At 43.5% G+C, this 21263-nt stretch overlaps 3 protein-coding genes across 8 annotated transcripts in view; 1 reads left to right on the plus strand and 2 right to left on the minus strand.

Moving 5' to 3' along the window:
- Positions 1-21263, plus strand: part of LOC144005856 (replication protein A 70 kDa DNA-binding subunit-like) — a 42245-nt gene that overhangs the window by 5921 nt on the left and 15061 nt on the right. Inside the window, exons 4-12 of one of the 5 annotated variants that reach the window (XM_077504280.1) lie at positions 10725-10826; positions 11819-12358; positions 14541-14665; positions 15375-15557; positions 15642-15883; positions 19415-19462; positions 20235-20316; positions 20388-20493; positions 20618-20703. In XM_077504280.1, the coding sequence (XP_077360406.1) occupies positions 15644-15883; positions 19415-19462; positions 20235-20316; positions 20388-20493; positions 20618-20703 (562 nt within the window). In that variant the 5' untranslated portion in view covers positions 10725-10826; positions 11819-12358; positions 14541-14665; positions 15375-15557; positions 15642-15643. Of the gene's footprint in view, positions 1-10724; positions 10827-11818; positions 12359-14520; positions 14666-15374; positions 15884-18805; positions 18967-19414; positions 19463-20234; positions 20317-20387; positions 20494-20617; positions 20704-21263 lie in introns of those variants that run through there. The other 4 variants (XM_077504279.1, XM_077504281.1, XM_077504282.1 and 1 more) reach the window with 4 other exon arrangements.
- On the minus strand, positions 540-3463 carry tpbgl (trophoblast glycoprotein like). Its single transcript, XM_077505179.1, has one exon. It carries the CDS (start codon positions 3340-3342, stop codon positions 2299-2301), a length of 1044 nt encoding a protein of 347 aa, XP_077361305.1. The 5' UTR covers positions 3343-3463; the 3' UTR covers positions 540-2298.
- On the minus strand, positions 13640-16226 carry smyd4 (SET and MYND domain containing 4). 2 transcript variants are annotated; one of them, XM_077504286.1, is made up of 6 exons: positions 15637-16226; positions 15405-15565; positions 14522-14654; positions 14337-14459; positions 14035-14158; positions 13640-13946 (listed from the first exon to the last, which is right to left on the minus strand). In XM_077504286.1, exons 2-6 carry the CDS (start codon positions 15546-15548, stop codon positions 13823-13825), a joined length of 648 nt encoding a protein of 215 aa, XP_077360412.1. In that variant the 5' UTR covers positions 15549-15565; positions 15637-16226; the 3' UTR covers positions 13640-13822. The 2 variants fall into 2 exon arrangements, with proteins under 2 accessions (XP_077360412.1, XP_077360411.1); XM_077504285.1 differs by lacking the exons at positions 15405-15565; positions 15637-16226 and having other exon boundaries at positions 14522-15228.

Genomic DNA, 21263 nt, shown 5'->3' on the forward strand with positions numbered 1-21263 from the left:
AGAGCATTTCAGTAATATGCCTGAGAGTGTTTCATTTGTGTTAGAGAACATTTAAGTTTGGCATGGGAGTGTTTTGGTAGTATGTGTGAGAGCATATCAGTAGTTTCTGAGCATGACTCAACAGTGCACGGGAGCCGTTCTGTAGTATGTGAGAGCTATTTAGTCTGTTTTCAGCCTGGCATTTTGTGAGAGCTTTATTTATTTATTTAATTATTTATTGATTTATTGCCATAAGTATTGGCAGCTGGTATGGTCCTACCTTGAAATATGTCCCAATACTGATACCCATTATTGGTACCCACCCATCCAGACGATGATGATGATGATGATGATGATGATGATAAGGACTAAGATAATGATGACAAATTGGTAAATGGGTAAGAAACGGCTTATGGGTTATAACACAGTTATAACACCTTTATAACACTAATTGATACTTGAACGTCTAATTAAGACCTCTTGAAACCAATGTAGGAAAAAAAAAAGACTTTAATGGCATATTTTCCAAAGCACATTTCCCATATTTACAAGGTGCTCCACATCCTACCGTTCCGTTGGCCTTCTACAAACATAAGCATGCCAAAATGTCACATGTATGCTAAATGATTCTCTCTATAAAATATAATTATTGTCATGTTTGTAAGTCACAGCATCTAAACTTATAACTTCATATATTCACAGGCTACATCTTAGCTTTATGTACAAAACAAATGGTTATTATATTTCATGGGAGTGTGGCGTGTGTGATTAAAAAATGCAATCGTGGCTACAAGTTATGTTCCAGGATTTACCGGGACTCAATTGAGACTACAAATAGCAAGAATGAAGTTCCGATCCACCTTTCAACTTAGTTTCTTGACACAAAAATACCACAAGATGGCGCCAAAACAGAATTTTAAAATTGAGAACAAAAGCAGTGACTTTTTCAGCAGATAACAGAGGAGAAGGTTAAATAAAAATGGAGCTAATTCACAAAAATGCTGGAAATACTGTCAAACTTGTGCCTCATCATTGCTGGCCCGTTGGGTTAGCAAATCAAGCACACCTCCTCTGATATTTTTTCTGCAGTTTTTGGTGAAGGTGCGCTCCATTTGTGTACCTAAACATACGAGTTGTTCTTGGGATCGATATTCGACCTACAAATCTGTATTTTGTGCGCATCTCTCTGCAAAAGAAGATCAGGGAGGTTTTCAAAACGATTGAAGGACGATTCCATTTCAAAGTGGAATGATTCAAATCAGTGGGATTCCCGAATCAATTCGATATGGTACGGCTGAGGGTATGACATTGATGCAATGACTTTTTTTGTTGCCATTTCATATCCATTTGAATGAGCTCGTACCATTTCTGTTGAAAATAAATCGCTCCAATAAAAGACAATCCGGTACGTATCTCAATATTTAGCAAATGATTCGATTCGAAGCATCTTTTAAATCAAAAAGCAATTTTCCAGTTCAAACCAGTTTATGTTACGTGTGTACGTTATGGTGTGGCCACAAATGAGTATTTTATGGTCACCTTCATGTGCACGTTTTTAGTGGCGGAAAATTGTGACCTCAAAATATTCATTTGTGGGCACAAATTTGTATTTTGTGGCCACAATGATCATTTCATGTGCATATTACCTGCATGTGAAAATTGGTACTATACACAGTAAATTCTGTGGAGTCAATTTTACTCTATTTAGATAGGGACCAAATAGACTAATTTATAGTAATACTATAGTACTAATAATACAAATACTAATTAACACTAAAAATAATACTAAATTATATATATATATATATATATATATATATATAAATACATACAACATAAAATTAATAAATAAAGATAGAATAATAAAATAATACTAATACTAATAATACTTTCTGCGAATATATCGTTCATGTCAGCTGCAGCTGATTCCATGATTGCATAGGTTCGTTCTGTGACAGCTAAGGTTGTTTGAAAGCGCTATATAAATAAAGATATCTTGACTTGACTAACTCCAACAAGCCAAAAACAATCTTTGGTCTCTTGGAGAAAAGCAAACAGTAGGAGGGTCATAGCTCAGGTGGGAGTGTGGCAGTCGTGAGTTTGAACCTTAACCCTTGAGTGAGTTTTATTTATTTCTTGTTTTCAATTTTCTGTTTTACTCTTTTCCTAGTGTAAATCGTAGTTTACACTAAAATTGAGTCTATTTAGTCCCTATCTAAATAGAGTCAAAATTTACTGTAATAGAGTCAAATTTACATGACAGAATTTACAGTGAGTCGAGTCTTTGGCGGCGCGAGCAGCTTTCCGCGTTTTTGGCGCTCAGACGGCCACGTTGGCGAGCCGAGGGTCCGAGTCCTGCTCGTAGCGGTAGTGGTAGACCTCCATCTGGTCTCGGCAGGCCTCGCGGATGTTGTTGAGCCAGCGCTTGATTCCACCGCGGTTCAGGTAGAGCACCATGAGGAACACCAGTCCGATCAGGGCCAGCACGATGCCCAGGAACACGTAGGAGACGGCCTCCAGGTTCTCGTTCAGGCAGTCCACGTCCTCGGCGCGCAGCCGCTCCACAGGGAGCCCGCGCCGGACCTCGGGCTCGGCGCAGCGCAGCAGCGCCGCGTCGGGACACTGCGAGGCGTTCCTCAGCCACCAGTAGAAGGCCCCCAGCTCACAAGCGCAGCGGAAGGGGTTGCGCGCCAGGTAGACCCGGGTGCGCCTCTGCCGCTCCAACACGCTCACGTCCTCGCGGCCCAGACTCCGGATGGAGTTGTTGACCAGAACCAGCTGGTGCAGCAGCCGGAAGGTGTCCAGCCCGGCCAGGGGAAGGCTCCGGAGCCGGTTCCCCGCCAGCTCCAGCCGGTGGAGGCCGCGCAGGTCGCCAGAGGCCAGCGCCGCCGCCAGCTCCGCCACCGCCTCCGGGACGATGGACTGGTTGAGACACAGCGTGCGCAGCTCCCCCAGGCCTTGGAAGGCGCCGTCAGACACGCTCTCCAGGCGGTTGTGGCTCAGGTCGAGCACGCGCAGGTGCGGGAGCCCCGCGAAGGCGTCCGCCTCCACCGCGCGGATGGAGTTGGCAGACAGCGACAGCGCGGCCACATCCGACTGGCTGCCGTTGGCCAGAGCGAACGCGTCGCGCTGCAGAGTCGGCACGTTCCTGCCGCGGACGATCAGCGCGGACGTCCACGGCGGGATGCGCGACGGCAACCCCGACGCGCCGTCACCGAGGCAGCTCACCGTGCCGGAGTCCCGGGAGCATGCGCACGCCGGCGGGCACGCGGACTCCTCCGCGCGGGCGCACGCCAAGAACGCTGCCCAGCCCGCCAGCACGCACAGCCGCCGCCGCGGCTCCGTGCAGGCGCGCGTCCGCATCTCGGCTCTCTGTGTGGGCGTCCGCGCGCCGAGCGCCAGAACTTATCTGCTCCCTGTCCTCGTGCGCGCGCAGCAGCAGCAGCAGCGCGCGTGCGCGAGGCGTTCGCGCAGCCTGTCAGGAGGGAGGACTCTTTTGCGGGTCAGGTTGCTCGCGGCGTGTTGCTAAATGATGTTGCCGTTGCGTGATGACGTCATTACGTTGAGTGTAAATTGACCGTTCATCTTAACAAGTCAGAAACAAGGTCGGTAGGAACGCATTACATTCGCTGCAATTGTAATTAATCTCATGACTTCAAATAGTTAACTCGCAATTAATTGCAAATTTTATATCTGTTCTGAATGTACAATAAAATATTTTTTCCTCAGTTTTAAAGCAACTTTAAATTAACTCAAAATTACCACACAAATTTTTACACTCCTAAATTTGATACCTGAGAGTATTTTAATTATGAAATGCTCCTCTTATTCCATTACTTTGAGCTCCATTCCGCTGGCCAGCTTTATTGACTTTTATTTTGTGATTGTTATTTTTTATTTTTGTGGACTATATGAAGCAAATGAAAGCAGCCATTTTCATTTGTCGTGTAGAGCCCGCCACTGTCGACTGAAATTGACATCACGCTGCCTTCGGGCTTGCATTCTGAGCATAGTTTTGGTCACATGATGTTCGCAATGTGAGCCCGGGGACACTGTGACGTCAATTTAGCTCGACAGCAGAAGGCGCTGCACACCAAAAAGGTTTCCTTTTGATTTAAATATGCAACTTACTCGTGGCGCTGTGAGAAAGTTGTTCGTTTGCCCCCATGCACGACATGTTTTTTTTGTTTTCATGGTGTTTAGCATGCAGTGACACGCTGAGTTGGCAAACAAACGGGAGTGTTAGTAAACAAAACCTCCCCCTCCTTAGCATCTTCCTTTTCTTCTTCATCCTTCGCTTCTCTGCAAAACACCATTTTCACATTAATCAACTTTTTGATCTTCTTTTGAATAATTTGCATGTGCTTGACAGACTCGAACATTCAAGAATCGTTTTTGATTGTTTGTGATTATCACCTTCACCAAGGATGTCACAATTTTTTTATTTTCAGTGCAATTTGTGCTCTGGACTTTACTATATCAAGCTGGATTAAAATCATATTAATGTTGGTATAAAAGTATAAAAGTTTATCAAAATGTCAGGAACTCAGATCTAATTTAACATGAACACAATTTGTGGTGTGCTATTTTCAGTGATCAAACTGGATTAGTAAAATACACATTAATGATGGTATAAATATTAAAATCTCAAGATTTTCATATCAAAGCAGAAAAGTTTTTTAATACTTTGTCCTTCACTACCAAAAACATATTGACATGTTTTTTTTTGGTTTTTTTTTTGTTTTTATGCAAGAGCATACCGAAGACTTTGTTGCAGGTTCTGACATGAAGAGGTGTCTTAAAGCAATGGTAGTTATTTAAAAAAAAAAAAAAAAAAAAAAACGGCAGCTGGGAGTGAATGAGTTAATGATGCTATTAAAAAAAAAAAAATCAAAATCTTTGAAAATCCTCTTTGGTGGATACAAAACACATTTCACGGCAAACTTCAAACTGTTAGCATTAAAATCTCAAATAAATTCTCAAATAAATTCAAATAATATATGCAAGAACATAAATTTCATATTCCATAACAGCTTCAATCTTTTCATTTGAGGAAAGTGTGGCATCACTTGTTTGTCTTCTTTTGAGGAAACCAAACTAACCTTCCATCCCAAATCATTTGTGACACGCTTACAAAATCTCATCCCAGAGCAATTTTGATGTGACTGCTATTAGCAATGCACGACAACTGAAGCATTTTTAAACTAAAAACATCTCTTCATGTTCATGTTCAAACTGTGCAGAATGTTCCAGCGGCTTCCGTGATATGAAAAACATTTTTTTTTTTTCAAGCCTTCTTGGGCTTAAAACTGCCACACAAGTTTACGTGCACTTAGCTTAATGGCTAACAAACAATGAAAAATGCCACGGGGTAATTAATAGCATCAGTATCGTGGCGTTCTACCGACTAATACCCTTTTTTCCACAATATTTAAAAAAATTTTTTTTAAATGTTTATTTACTCATTCAATTTGAGAGCCAACTCCCTTTTTTGTGGAAAATGCTTCCTTGACTTTCCAGCAATACCAAAATAAAAGCATATCCAATCAACCCCAAAAGCTCATATGTGATATGAATTGACAAGCAAATTAAAAACAAAAAAAAAAAAAAACATTTTCACTATAATTTTGTTTTTTTTAGTTGGTTTTATAAATGTACACTGTTTTTCTTTTTAAAAAAAGCATCTTCATGTTTATATCGGATATTCCGTTTTAGTTTAGTTATACTGTTTTTATAATAATCTTGGATTGCACCACTGCATGTTTTTTTCGGGGGATATTTGACAACCACTCTTAAGGGCAATTGTAAGCGTTTTTCACTGAATACATACAACACAAGGTGGTACAACATAAGATAAGGCGGTGTGGCGTGTTGATGTGCTGAGGTGTGTCTGGATGTTTGCGATAAGCTCCGTAAGCGACCATAAAGCTCTGCAAATGTGACAGCAGCTCGTTGTGCGATGTCCAAACACACCAGCAGCGCCTCTCAGGACCTCGGATGATTTACTTGAACCCCCCCCATCCCAAACAACCCCCCGCCCCGTCACGGTGGCCTGCAACTTGACTCTCAGCCGCTGAATTGATTTCCTCGGCAAAAGGCTGCCGGGTAACAGCCGTGACCTTGGCCGTCGTGTCTGGGGGCTTCGCTCCACATTCTCCCAGTTGGACTTTTGCTTGACGTGTGTTCTCCAATCCAGGCTTGTGATTTGCAGTCCATGCGTAAGCCGAGAATGTGATTTCTTGTCAGCTGAGGCTGAGAACGTCAAGCACGCCTGAAATATTTTGTGGCAACCTTTTTGTTGGGCGTCAGTTACTCACAGATTTTCACTTTTCACGTCAGTTCCTCTCATTTCATAATCATCCTTATAAGCATTAGTAAAGGGTGATATTTTAGTCTATATGGTTCTACCATGTTCATTACCGTACTTTATATTTGTAAGGATATCTTATTATTATTTTTTATTTCAATATCTGTTCTTATTGCTGCTGGAAATGTAAATTTCCCACAGGGAGCCATCCCAAAGGGATCAATAAAGTCAAGTCAAGTCAAGTCTAAGTCTAAGTCTTATATTTTATACCTTATATAATGATAACTCATTATCATACCTGATGTAATAATGATGCATATCTATGTCATTGTTATCCCTTACATCATTAACTTCAGAGCCATTTAACGTTTTAAATATTCAATCTGATATTTTATTTATTGGGGGGCACTGATAATCATGATCAAGTTAATTTTAGCTGCACATAAATAAAAAGTGAGGCGCTAATAAATTGCAGATCATCTCCGCCTCCCCCTCCTCCTCCTCGTCCATCTCCACAAACGTTCCTCCGCTAATGGCCGAGTATTTTCAGCAGCATGAACGATGCGCCGCCGTCGTACTTCATCACACTTTACGGCCAGCGACATTTCCAGAGTCGGCGACGGGGACGTTCAAGGACGCTTCCCCACGTGGCTGATGGTGTCATATTTTAACATGTTCCCTTACGTCACCGCCACCTGCCACAAAAAGAAAAAAAATAACGTTTTATCCCGCCGAGTTCACCCTGACGACGATAGGCGCGCCGAGGGGGGTGTTGATTGATGTGTCACGTTAGCATTTAGCATCATTTGCATAAAGAGGACATCACTCAATCGGTGACATCGGAGACAAGCTACTAGGAGTGTTCGCTGTTCATTTTACTCTCAAATAAGATATTTGCTTATGCCAGTAATTTGGAATTAATCTCATCATTTTGGTCATAATAATCTTGGCAGAAAAGTTTCAAAGCGCCGTAACATCGATGCTAATTTCTGTTCGCCTCTCTATTGCGTTTTGTGTCATATGTGAGCATTAAACTAGTTGATTTCAAACCAAATTAAATCGTTTGTTTGGGCACTAATGTGTTGAAATATACAATGTTTACTTGGTCTGTGAGTGACAAATAATATATCAGTATTTATATGGTCCCAAATTGGCAGGTTTTCACTTTCTGCGGGTGAGTGTAGAACGCGTCGCCCACGATAAGCGGGAGTTCGCTGTCCGATCGAAATCAGTCAGCGCTGGTAAATAAAACAAAGCGTTTTGTGCGTTGCGGTCGGTCGTAGTGGAAGGAAAAATCCTCACTTAATCTGCACTTTGGAACTCGATCCGGTTCCAGGCGGCGTCTAAAAGCGCTCGGCCGCCGTCTCCGGTCTCCGCGCTGACTCGGCCGCGTGTCACCGATACTTTTCTGCTTCGTCTTCACCGCCATCAACAACCCGGGCCGCCGCTCACGACGCAGCAACGTTTTGCCATACGATCCGCTGAGAGTGGCCAAGTGTGCGTGTCACCTGCTGCTTATTATTATTATTCACAATCCGGGTGGGTGGGAGATGGGGGCAGCGGAGGACTAACTAACCCAGCAACAAAAATGTGACCTATAATAATACAATGTGAAATCCAACCTACAAATCGCAAAAATCTGTGAATGATTGATGCTCTTTTTAACTGTTCCCACAAGTAATAAATAAATAAATATGTCTTTTAAAAAAAATACTGATAAGACAGACAGATATGCTGTTCATTGCGGTGTCTCAACTCTTCTCACCTCACCAGTGTGGCACTCATTTATTCTATGCAGAGGATTACAAATAAATGACTGCATAGCCTATTGCGTTTTTTTTTTAAATTTATTTATTTATTTATTTTTTAACATGTCAACAAGTTTAGCCGTACGGTTTTCATTCAACCCTTTGCTGAAAGAGTCAAGCGCTGCAACACAGATGCTATTTAGCATTAGCATTCAGCAAGTGGACTGGAAGCCTAAGGTGGTTTTGTGTGGTATCAAAGTACTGCTTGTTGTTTAGTGAGGTGAGTCACTCCAGCATCAAAATACGGACTGAACTCATTGGGTTTGGAATTGTTATTTTACATAGGACGTATTTGGTTTTGCAGGCAAACAAAATGCGACATCACAACTGGTAGCCTGCCTGATATTTTTCATCGTAATGGCGCTTGTCATCTTTTGCGTTGGAATTTTTCTATCACTCAATTGTCTCCAGAACTTTCTAGTCTGCAGAGCACATGAGGATGATTAAAAGACCCCCCCCCCCAAAAAAAAAAAAAAAAAAAGACTTATGAAGCCTCAGCGTGACGCGGATCTTCATAAACATTCTTCATCCCGCCGTCTAAGATGGAATTTTAACTTTTTATGACGTTCAGAATATTTTCAGGCAGGCGGGAGAGAGAGAAAGATGGAGAATGGAATATTAGATGACACGTCATTAGTAAAAGATAGGACAGGACAATTGAGATATGCGTGAAGCTTCTCCAGTTTTGGGGTCAATGTTGACAATGTTTTTGTTTTTCTTGCTGTGGCAGTTAAATAGAGACTTACAGAGAGTCAGGGTTTTTCTTGTGTATAAAATTCAGAGGTGGCCACCTCCATCTTATTTGCTCGCCACCTCCAGCCTGATCGACTGATAACAAATGAATGCTTTAACATGATAATAATAGTCATATTCTTATTGACACTTATTAAAACATGGAATTATTGTATGTTTCCTGTAACAAATGAAAGCCGGTCAGTTGAATTTACAGAATACATGCACGTCATGTCGCATGGTCAGGGTTAGGGGTGTTTCTCCCGACTGATACGCAACTCTTGACTAGTCACCGCTACTGCTACCAAATACCGATACCACTAGTAAATACAATTTCCCACCCATAAATGACAGATGATTATACATAAAGGCCAATATAAACCAATATCTATTTTTTCCTTAAAATTGCATGATGTTAATGGCAACTTTGCATTCATATAATTTCAAATTTCTTGTCCCTGATCGTTAAACATCCACAGGAGGGCGGCCAATAATGGCATCGGTTACCTCCGTGAATAACGATACGATACCTTAAAATAAGACTGGTATTGGCACGGATACCGATACCTGGTATCGGCAATCACCCATCATAGTCAGGATGATACCACCTCTGCCTCAATTTGAGCCAGGAAAAACCGTGAGACGATCACATCTACTCAGTAAGCCGCAGTAATATTAGTCATTCGTTGCAGAGGATAAAGAATATGTATTGTTATGTCTTCATGTGTCCACTGTTTGTGTTCAGTATTGCTTGCTTCAATGTACTCTGAGATCTGCAGACTTTGGTCGATTAGTGGAGTCCAGAGTTCAAAGCAAACATGCTGAAGCGGCTTTTAGTTGTTATGCTGTTATGCAAATGGACTAAGTTGCCACCTGAGGTGAAGTCAGCCCTAAATGTGCTCAATGAAATGTGTTCTCGGAAGAACGCTGCCTAGGGATTTTATAACACCACCAAATTGATGCTATTTGTTAGCCTGTCTATGTAATTTTGCATTGTGCATTAGCATTAAGCTAAAGTAAAATCAAAACAGCACAAAACAAATTGTGTTTATGTTTACATTACATTCTATTCAACAACTAAAGCAAAGCTAAGTGCTAATGGCCGTGTTTGTCCCGGCGTCCAACCCTCGCCCAAATAACTAATTGATGGTGGACGGACAGGCGACACCGTCTGCCGCGGATACGTTTCCACCAGTCGCCCCCACCACCACCAGCCCCATCCTCCATCTTGCCTTCCTCCTCCGTTCCTTCCCCCGCCAGGTGCCAACAGGTCACCCGCATGCTCGTCCGCTCATGTCTTATTCATGCGCATGTTAAGAAGGAGAAGAAGCCGCGGGTGGGCATATGTGGGGGAGGCGCAAACGCGATGACGAGTGGGGGGTACCTGTGGGGTGACATCATTGCACACCCGCAAACATGTAAATAACAAATCAGCACAAAAATCAACTCAAACGTATAAACATATAATTGTTTACAAGGCAACTGTTTCCATTATTACAGTATAAACATACCATTTTTACACAATTATTCAGTTGTTGACTTTTGCAATCACAGACAATTTTAGCCCCGTGGTGATTGTGAACATTTCTCCAAAAATTCACCTTTTTCATAGAACTTGTAATTTAAAAATACATTAACCGACTTTACTGTCAAATATTCCCCAAATAAATATTTTCCCCGTTAGAATTTTACATGATCTTATTATGACTTCTCTTCCCGGGAATGTTTTGCAGCTTTTCCCCTCCAGCACACGCCTGCTGATGCTGCAGATTTTGTAAACAAACTAACGAACATCCCCCAGGGTGCTTTCCTTCTTCATATTTTTTTTTATGATGACTTTTATTTTGTCAGTGTGTCACCTTTCGTTATTGTTTTTTTTTTTTTTTTTGTCCCCGCAGGGAGCGTAAGCGGCAATATCCTGCCTGGTGTGGCGCCAAGCAATAAGTGGCGGCGGCGACTGCACGCGTGTCAAAATGAAAAAAGATTTGCTGAGTCACAAGGTGAGCGCCTGAGGCCCGACCGGTCGCCGTCACGTGCGGCCAATCACGTTTTTTTGCACTGTGTTTTGTCACTTTTTCATTCAAAGCGATGGAGATGTTGACGCATGCATTCAACCATGATAAACACAATTGTTTACCTCGTGATCGCAAACATACAAGTATTCACCTTGTGCTACATACAATTATTTTATTAGATGTTTTATATAATTAATTATGATACAATTATTTCCCACCTGGTCACAAGCTGTTGTTTACTTCCTGACACCAAACAAACAATTGTTTACTTATTTGATACAGTGCAGGAGAATAACCTTGAGAAAGTGAGCCACATGCTGCTTCACCCCGACTACCTGACAACACGAAGCAGCCGTTAAGTTAAAGTGATAAAGTGTACGGAGCATTAGCATGTGTTGCATCTTGTGTGTATGTGGTGTTTCTAAGCCGATGACGGATAAGCGTGTCAGTTTGCCGTGGCGCGTCCGTCACGTTCGCGCCCAACATCCATCAAGTGATTGCGCATCGTGTCGGGAGGTGAGGTCGTCATCTTGCCTTTCATAATGATGATGATGATGAAGAAATTTCAAGAGAATTGATGAATTTGCCAGTTTAATGTTTAAAAAGGAAGGAAGCACAATGAAACAAGAAATTTACAAAAACAAATTCAGAGAGAGAGAATTTTTTTTTTCAAATTTGGACTAGAGTTGTAATTTTGAGGGGAAAAAAAATTTGCATTCCACTTAAGAGAAACATCTCCTGGATGCAACTGGGACGCATCATCAGTGATGTAGCCTGGGTTCATTGAGTGTTTCGGGTCTCGCAACATCAGACACTCTTGCCCAGGTGACCCAGCCGAGGTTGATCAAGCCTCGGCTTGCGTCCCAGTAGCAGTCCACGGATCTGCCCTTTTGAGCCATAGCCACTTGGTGGCTTTCTCTGCAGCTTCGCTAACTGACTTAATGGCTTTCTTCTTGGCCGCCCCTGATACACCCAAGCGTCCTAGGACTTTGCAGAAGGATCGACCAGCAAAGCCTCTGCAGCCAACTTCTATGGGCTCATAGAAGATCTTCCAGCCCCTACCCCTGCATTCCTCCACCAGTTCCTGGTACTTTGCACGTTTCCTCTCATTGCCTTCCTCCATGCGCTCTTCCCAGGGTACTGTGAGTTCCAGCATGATCAGGTGTCTTGAAGCCTCAGAGGTAATGATCATGTCTGGCCGGAGAGATGTTGCTGCGATGTGCTGGGGGAACTTTAGCTGTTTTCCCAGGTCGACTTGCAACTGCCAATCCGAGGCAGTGTGGAGTAGTCCTCTTGCTGTCTGTGGACATGGCTGGGGTCTCTCTCCTGCCTTGATGAAAGGGACTGCCCTGCTCGGAGCTTTGTGATGTGTGTTCGTGCTGATTCCCAGGGCTATGCTCTCAGCAACTGCTTTCAGAACCTGGTCATGGCGCCAGCGATAGCGACCTTCAGCCAGGGACTTTGGGCAGCTGCTGAGGAGATGTTCCAAAGAGCCTCTTCCAGAGCAAAGGGGACAGGTGGGTGTCTCACTCTTCCCCCACACACGAAGGTTCGCTGGGCTCGGGAGGGCGTCGTAAACTGCCTGCACAAGGAACCGGACGCGGTGGAAGTCTGCCTGCATGATGTTCGACCAGGTCACTTTGCGCTGTAACACGCTCTCCCACCTTGTCCATGCCCCCTGCTGCCGGAGTCCAACTGCCCTGGTCACTCGCTCTTCCTCCACACCTGCTCGGACCTCTTCCTGGAGTAGCTGATGTCTCTCCTTTCCCCGGGCCTGGCTCACTTGGGTCTTTGGGAAGTAGCCCAGGCCTGCTCTCCCCGTTGCCAAAACCCCTACCAGCGCTTTCTGCCTTAGGCGTGACTCTGCCACCTCCACTGCTTTCTCATCTCTCCACTTCCTTCCAGTTCTCACTTCGATCCCTGCTGATGACACCTTGTTGTCCCTGGAATCCCTGTACTGTAGAGCCTCTCTTGTACGTGCCACCTTGAACTCTTCAGTGAGCCCACTGAGGGGTAGCTGGAGGGTGTTGCTTGTCCCGTACAGGGCAGCGCTGGTGAAGCTGCGGGGAAGTCCCAGCCACTTTCGAAGAAAGCCACTGATCTTCCTTTCGAGAGACTCCACAGTTGTTAATGGGACTGCATAAACAAGGAGAGGCCACAAGACTGGGCAGGATGGAGTGCTGGTAGATCCAGGCTTTAAATTCCAAATTAATATATTTTAATAATAGTTTGATATTTTTTCAATATTTTTTTATCTATATTTTCTATATATATTTTTTACTTTTCCCCCCAAAAAGTTATTTTTGACAAAAAAAGATAAATTTCAAAAGTCATAAGACAACATTTAAAGGGATACTTCACTTACATATTTAGCCCATTATAGCAATAATAAGTTAATGTTTTGTCTAGAATTAATTTGATACTTTACAATTAGTACCTTTAAAAACACATTTTGCAACTTGCTGTCGACTGAAAATGACATCACAAGGGCTCAGGTAACCAATCACAGCTCAGCTTGTGAATGTCACATGACAAAATTTTGAAAACAGGTGAGCTGTGATTGGTTACCTGAGCCCTTGTGATGTCATTTTCAGTCGACGGCAAGTTGCAAAATGTTTTTAAAAAGATACTAATTGTACATGAAAAATAATGAAAATATCTAATTTATTATAGGCAAAATATTAATGTTTGACTGCCAAAAATGGCCAAATAATTAAAGTATCCTTTTAATGAAGTTTTTGACAAAAAAAAAGTTATTTTTGGAGAAAGTCATGGATACATTTTTCTTCTTTTTTAAAAAAAAAAGAAGTAGAACAATTCATACAAAAAAAACAAAACAGTAAAAAATATTTCCAAGTCTTATTTTACAAGATTTTTTTTTATTTGTTTTTTTTTTTTTTAGCTCAATGTAGCAGATAATATATAATAGGGAGAAGATGTGATGTTCACAGGTCAAATGTGGCTTCAAAAGTCCATTTTTGTTAGTAGCGTAAGCAGTCCTCCATGGCCTGCAGTTCCTGAACCTCGGGGCAGAGGGCGCCGCAGTGCAGGCTGAGAAGGCGCCGTGCCTCGGGGATGACGGACAAGGCTGCTTCCCTCGAGCCGCTGTGGGCAACGCGCCGTGATGTCATCACACACACACACACACAAAAAAGAACAATTTCTGTTTTTTGGGGGGGTTTTTGCGACTCACGCATTGAAGTGCAGCTGCGCCAGCTTGGCGACCTGTCGCGCCATTTCCACGCTGTCCGCTCCAAAGCGAGCAGCCACGGCGGCGGCGCTGCGCTCCAAGTGCCCGGCTGCCCGCGACCAATCACCTGCGCTCACCAAAAAGAACGAAAGAAAAAGTGTGAATGTGGCCAAAGTTTGAAAAGTGATCAAAGCTCATGTCTTATTTTATAAATTGTATTGAAAAAAAAAACTGCCATCAAATTCTCTATTTACTAGTTTAGTTAATTTTCATCATGAAGTAATTCATGAAAAACAAATGGTGACCTTTGGCGGCGTGCGCCCTGGCCAAGGTGTCCTCCGTGTGTCCGCAGAGCTCGTGTGTGGGCGTCAGCGTCACACCCACCCGCCGCCGCGTCCGCGACCGCTCCAGCAGTGCGGCCGCCTCGCCTGAGCATAAAAAACGAAAAATCAACAAAAGGATCAGCGGAAGGGAGCCGGCGATCACTCACTGGGTTTGTCTTTCTCCAGGAGATGACCCGCCGCGTCCAAGTCACGCCGGATGTCCCGCAGCATCTCGCTCAGCTCGCCGCCGGACCAGGAGCCGCCGCACAAAGCGCACGAATGGTCGCCTCCGCTGGAAGGCTGATTGACAGGTGACTCAGTTGGGTTTGAGATGTGCAATAGGACTGACTGAAAATCAGTTTGTTGATTTTTGATGTCTGTTTGTCCAAAGGTCCCTTTTGATTGTCCAGTCCAGTGTTTGCATATAAATTCCCCGAGGGTCCTGGCGACCATTCTTTCTCTTTAAGTGCCTTAGGATCAGGGTTATTATAGTTTTGGACTTTTTCATTTTAGTAGTTTTTAATTTCATTTTGAGTTTCGGTTTTATTTAGTTTTCAGGGTGGTTCTGTTAGTTTTCAGTAGTTTTAGTTATTTAATAAATGCTTAGTTTTAGTTTAGTTTCAGTATTAGTTTTAGTTTTTTTTAAATGTTGTATTACTTGTGCGCAATATTTAAAAAAACACCATGGGAGCGACGTCATCTTCAGGTGCTTTTCTCATTTCTGTGTGACCTATTCTGGTTAATATCAAAATAAAACTACTTAAAGTCACATTTAAAATCATCCCCAAAGGATTCATGCATTAAATTAATTACCAAGGACAAAAATGAAGGACATGTTTGCTATAATTATAGTTTTAGTTAGTTTTGTAAACATAAAATGTAGTTTTTGTTTTTTAAAAAACATTTTTGTTTTCATTTTATTTTGTTAACGAAATTGTTTTTTTGATTTTCATTAGTTTTAGTTCACTAAAATAACCTTGCCTAGGATTGACTGGTGACCAGTCTGATGTTTGTCTCTAGCGAGACGCCACTGAAGAGAAAATCACTTACCAGGAGGGAAGCGTTGCACCCGGCGCACAAGAGTCCAGATTGTCTGCCCGGCGACCGCTCCTCCTCGCCGTCGGCGCAGGCTTCGCAGCGACACAGGAAGAAGTACTGCTCCTGCAGGAGGCGCCGCCGCTCCCCGACGATCATTCTGCCGCTGTGAGGACCTGAGGGAAAACACGAGTCGTGTAAAGTCAAAATGAAATAAAAACAAAACGAGCACAAATTCAAATCTCACCGTAGCAATGCGTGACCTCTTGACCGGCGTTGATGCTGCGGGCCGCTCGCAGCTTGACGCCGCCGTCGCCAAAGATCAGGCTGGTGTTGGGCCGGCACGAGTGGTTGAGGAGACTCAGCGTGGGGAAGACGGCCGTAGCCACCCGTTGTTCCTCAATGGACTGCACGGGAGCATCCGACAAACCTGCAGCACAAAAGGGCCACCAATTTGGACTCCCTCTACTGCCTTGGCTGCACCCAGTCTACAGGTCAGCAACCTTTTTATGGTAAAGTTCTGCTTTTTCTCTTCCTTTTTGGACATTTTTAGGTAATTTCTAAAAACTTTTTCATCTTTTTCTGGCAACTAAAAAAAAATGGACTCTGACATTTTATTGTCATTCATTTTTTATCTAAACATTAATTAATTTGAATATTTTATCTAAAAAAAATACAAATAAATATGTAGAAAAAAAAAAAACATTCTACTAATTTTTTGAGAGAACCGCAGGAAGCCGCAGGAGGACTAAAGAGCCACGTGTGGCTCCAGAGCCGCAAGTTGCAGACCCCTGACCTAATCCATAAGTCTCTCTCATGATTGATCGGTATCGGAATGGGCGGCATAAAACCCTGATCACGACACGCCGGCGGTTATCACCTTGTTCTTGCAGCACGATGACAGCCTGCGCGTTGCAGCGCAGCTGCAGCAGGTGCCTCAGCGCCGCGCCGCTCAGAGGCCGCCACCCTCTGTCCTCCTCGCCGCCGTCCGCTCGTCCCGTGGGCGGCGGTCCGGTCTCGCCGAGCTCCAGGTGCAGCGTTGCTATGGTGACGGCGCACAGGAAGCGCATGCTGGCGCTGTGTCGCTCCAAGTGGTGCAGCAGGCTGTAGACGCCCGCATACGCTGCGGCCGGGGTGGCGACCTCTCCTCCGGCGGCGGCGCGGATGCCGGCGACGCCCGCTTTGAGCGCCACCCTCAGCGCCAGCTGCGACAGGACGCCCGACGCCGCCAAGCGGGCGCCTAGCGGACACTCCCAACGGTGGTGTTCTGCCCAGGCGGCGTCCCTGCAGCGGGCGTCGCAGTAGCGGGCGTACGAGCACCCGTCGCACGGGACCAATCGCCACGTCTGCTTTAAACACGCGTGGCAGCGCCGGCGTTCACACCCCGAGTCACCGCCACTCGCTACAAGGACCAAGCCGTATGGCCTCTCACTCAGGATCACCTCCCCGGGCGCTACCGTCTCCGACGCCACCACGTGGCGACCTTTCTCTGGGCTGAATTGAACGGTCACTTTGGGAGACATCCCCAACCGGTCGTTTTGGTCTGCACGGGTGTCGGGGGAAGAAAGACGCATCAGGCATTGTGCGCGACGCTTCTCCAGCTTGTGCGCCAGAATCGACGGGTAGCCGCTCTTCTCGGCGTCCGACACGTCATCCAGAGATTCCTGAGGGGGACAAACTGTACATTGACTGGCGACCAATCCCGGGTTTGTCAACGGCAACCTCGACAGTGTTTGTCTAGTTATGTTAACTGAATTTGTCTACATATGCCCTGTCATTGACCAATCCAGTGTATGTGTCCTGTAATGGACTGGCGACCAATCAAGTTTTCAATGAGTGCCCTGTGATTGACTGGCGACCTGTCCATTTGTTGATAGATGCCCAGTGAGTGACCGATGACCAGTCTACATAATACATGCCCTGTGAGTGACTGTCAACCAGTCTGTTTGTTGATTGGTGCCCAGTGACTGAAGTTTGTCTACAGATGTGTCCTGTGTTTGACTGGTGACCAATCCGATATTTGCCAACAAATGCCCTATGATTGACTGATGACCACTCCATTGGTTGATAGATGCCCAGTGAGTAACTGGCGATGAACAATCTGAAGTTTGTCTATCGGTGTCCTGCGATTGAGTGGCAACCAGTCCAAAGTTTGTCAGTGATTGTCCACACATCTCCCTTGTTTGACTGGCGACCAGTCAGTCCAGTGTTAGCCAGTCTATTAGTGACAGTCTCACCTGGTAGAGCTGCAGGTGGTAAAGGGCCGCCGAGCGGTTGGCGTAGCACAGAGACAGCTGCTCCGAACTTTGGGGAGACAAACATACGCCCTATGATGGTGGGAGACAATTTATGCACATTTGTCAAAGGGAAAAGAAAGTAAATAAATGAAAATGAAGGTAGAAAAGAGCAACCTGCGAGTAGTGCAGCACCGCCTCCGTGTATTTCCTGCTCTTGAAGCTGGCGTTTCCTCTCTCCCTGCACGCGGACGCCTCCCCGGCATGCTTTTGTGTGTGACGATGTCCTTCTGCGGAGATGCTGCGCAGACCCTTCACGTCATCCTGCCTGGAAACAAAGTCGAGCATGCAGACAATAAAACAATCACTGGCAAGTCTGCCATGGTATAGATTCTTTATCCTCTGCAAAACAACTTCTTGTCTTTCATTATCACTGCTGCGCACACCAGAAGGAGTAGCACAATAAATTTGAGCACGAAATCATGAAGCACAAACACCATTTTAACATTTGGCCTGAAATCTACTGGATTTGTCAAGAAGCTGCTCACGTTGTCACACTCAGGGCGCTTTCAAAGACATCTTCGATTTCAAGCAGGGACTTAAAACGCTCCCGGAACTTGGGTTCGAGTCCGGCCCACTTCCGAGCAACGTGGTCTTGCCACGGGACGCACGGAAGATCCATTTGGGAAAAACTTAATAAAAGTTGGCTTTCATGCCGCAAAGGCAGCCAGCGGCCGCCATACTTAGCCGCATTGTCACGTGACGGGAAGCTTCAAAATAAAATACAACCTGCCTACTGCGTTGCTCGTTGCTGTATGTGCATAGATTATCTAACTACTGTAATTTATATTTTACTGATTTTGTTAGAAGAATTATACTTCCACAATACTGTAGCTAGTTGTTTGTGATCTGTATTTTATTTTTTATTTTTATTTTTTTTTTAAAGTAGAACCTGGCATAATCCGGACAAGACGTGAGTTTGGTGACTGGAAGTACTAACCCTTCAAAATAAAACAAGGGCCTCCTTTTCTTCGGTTTCTGTTCCGTACATTGGTGTTTTTATATTTACAATTCATACACTTGAAATTTAGTTTTATTTATATTGGTGTTTTTACAACAGACATACTATCTCTAAATTGCAAACATAAATAAATAAATAAAAAATAAATAAATAAATATGGTTTTGGAGGCATAAATGTAGCATATCCGGTCCGAGTTGTTTCGTCGCGACAACTCCCACTTCTGAATTTGGCAGTACGTTTAAAGGGAGCGCAACTCTTGAATGTTTTGGAACGATTGTACGCGGAGACATGGGCGTCAAACTCACGCAAGGGGCGATCGAGGTGAGAATGAACAATTGTGGATATTAGTACAACATAGTGTAACGCTCGTTGGCAATCGGTAAAATCACATTAGCCACAAAATGCTAACACGCGTAACTAAATTTACGCGACGACGGGAATCATGTCATGCTTTACATAAGAATTTGACGCATGTCACTATATGATTTATGGATCAAATGTGCTCTTTGAACGACAGGCGTCCTAACCACAAAACAGTTTTCCTCCATTGTTGTTTTGGTTGTGACGTCATTCATTTGCTGATTTGACACGTGAGGAAAAATGCTTTTCAAAAGCTCTGCTTTACAAAAGAAAGTTGTGTTAAAATTAGTACCTTGTGAACGCTATACAACCCTCAAGTTGTTGATGTGGCCCCTAGAGTTGTTAAAAGAGACATTTGTGTGTGTGTGACGTCATTCCTTTTAACTCTTTGAATTTCTTTTTGTGTTAGGCCCTTTTCAAAGAGTCTGCAGTCACAAATCCAGTGTTGCAGGTTATGGTGAGTCGATTGTACATTAACTCATTGAATGCCACCCATTTGCCATTCAGTGCCAGCCATTTTTACATAATTTTAACCTATTTTTGACGGCATACAGAATATTGTTCTAAACATGGGACCTACCGAAAGAAAGCTTAAACCTAATCTTCCATCAGAAAAAAAGTTAGTTTTTTTTATTTTTATTTTTTATCATTTGTTATTCTTGAGTAATCAGTAGTAGAAGAGAGGCAAGTTTAACTGTCAATCCTGTTTTTGAAAGAAAAAAAGAAGAAATCCAGGGTTTTGTGAAAAGATGCATATAGATCATGTAAAATTCAACTTTGGCACCAATACTTTTTGTTTTTATTACAGGTCAAACATACAAAGTAATTATTTTCTTCAAAATAACATCAAACAATTCAGAAAAAAAGGATATTGATGCCAAAAAGCAATTATCTAACTACGAAATTATCAAAGTATCTATTTACAATTTTAACATTTTTCCAAATTATGAAGACTGAGCTATTTACAAATGCATGTGCATATGTGCAGTCTTGTCCACCTTTATGACGCATACTTTTTGGCAGCAAGATGCCATCCAAGGATCATCGCGACGTCTGCTGCCTGATGTGCACAATAAAAATAAAAAATCAGCATAAACATATTTACTTCTTGCAATGTGAATAAGGAAAAAAAACATTTCTTTACATTGCAAATGGCCTCCTCTACATATTAGGAAGTATACGTTTCGCTTTTCACTGATGCAGTGTTTCCCTTTCTTCATCCATCCCAGCACATCCGTGAGTACCCGGCAGGCAAACAAGGTCACACCAGGTACCGCCTGAACCTGAGTGATGGCGTGCGCAGTTTGTCCTGTGAGTGTTCTCCAGCACGTGTGTCGTCGTCGCATGTCATGCGCTCGTGGTGAGTGTGTTTGTTTGTGTAGGCTTCCTGCTGGCCTCGCACTTGAACCACCTGAGGGAAGCCGAGCTGCTGGAGCCAAACTGCGTGTGCGTGCTCAAGAAGACGGTCTCCTCCTCTTTGGCCAGCAGGTGTGTGTGTTTGATGCGCCCGTGCCCATGGGGTGAGAATGCACGTGTGTGCATTTGTTTGTGTTTGAGGTGTGTATTCATGCTCACGTGTTTGTGTGTTCATGTGTTGTTGTTTGTGTGGCAGGCGTGTTCTGGTGGTGTTGGACATGGACGTGTTGCAGACAGCCGCCGAGACGGGAGGAAAGATCGGCAATCCCACACCGTTAACCTGTGAGGGAAAAGAAAAATGCACTTAGTTGTTTTCACAAAAATCTGATTTATTTTTGTCTCCCATAGCTGAGCGAAAAAGCAAATAACAATGCCAATGACATAATTAAACAATTTTTTTTGTGTGTGTTTGGGGATTTACTTCCTCCCGATACCACACAAGAGAGAGAGACAGAGATATTGCAGATTGTCAGTTTTTGCAAAAAAAAAATATTTTTTTTTTTTTGCGTAAATCATTGTTTTTGCAAAAAAATATTTTTTGGCGTAAATCATTGTTTTTGCAAAAAAGAAAATATTTTTTTGGCATAAATCGTTTTTGCTAAAACAAATTTTTCTTTTGGCGTAAATTGTTTTTGCATAAAATTATTTTTTTGGGCGTAAATCATTGTTTTTGCAAAAAAAAAAATGGGGGGCATAAATCACTGTTTTTGCAAAAAATTACTTTTTTGGCGTAAATCATTGTTTTTGCAAAAAAGAAAAACCAATTGGGGGACTAAATCATTGTTTTTGCAAAAAAATATTTTTTTTGGCGTAAATCATTGTTTTTGCAAAAAATTTTGTTG

The sequence above is a fragment of the Festucalex cinctus genome, chromosome 18 (assembly GCF_051991245.1).
Source record: "Festucalex cinctus isolate MCC-2025b chromosome 18, RoL_Fcin_1.0, whole genome shotgun sequence".
NCBI lineage: Eukaryota > Metazoa > Chordata > Actinopteri > Syngnathiformes > Syngnathidae > Festucalex > Festucalex cinctus.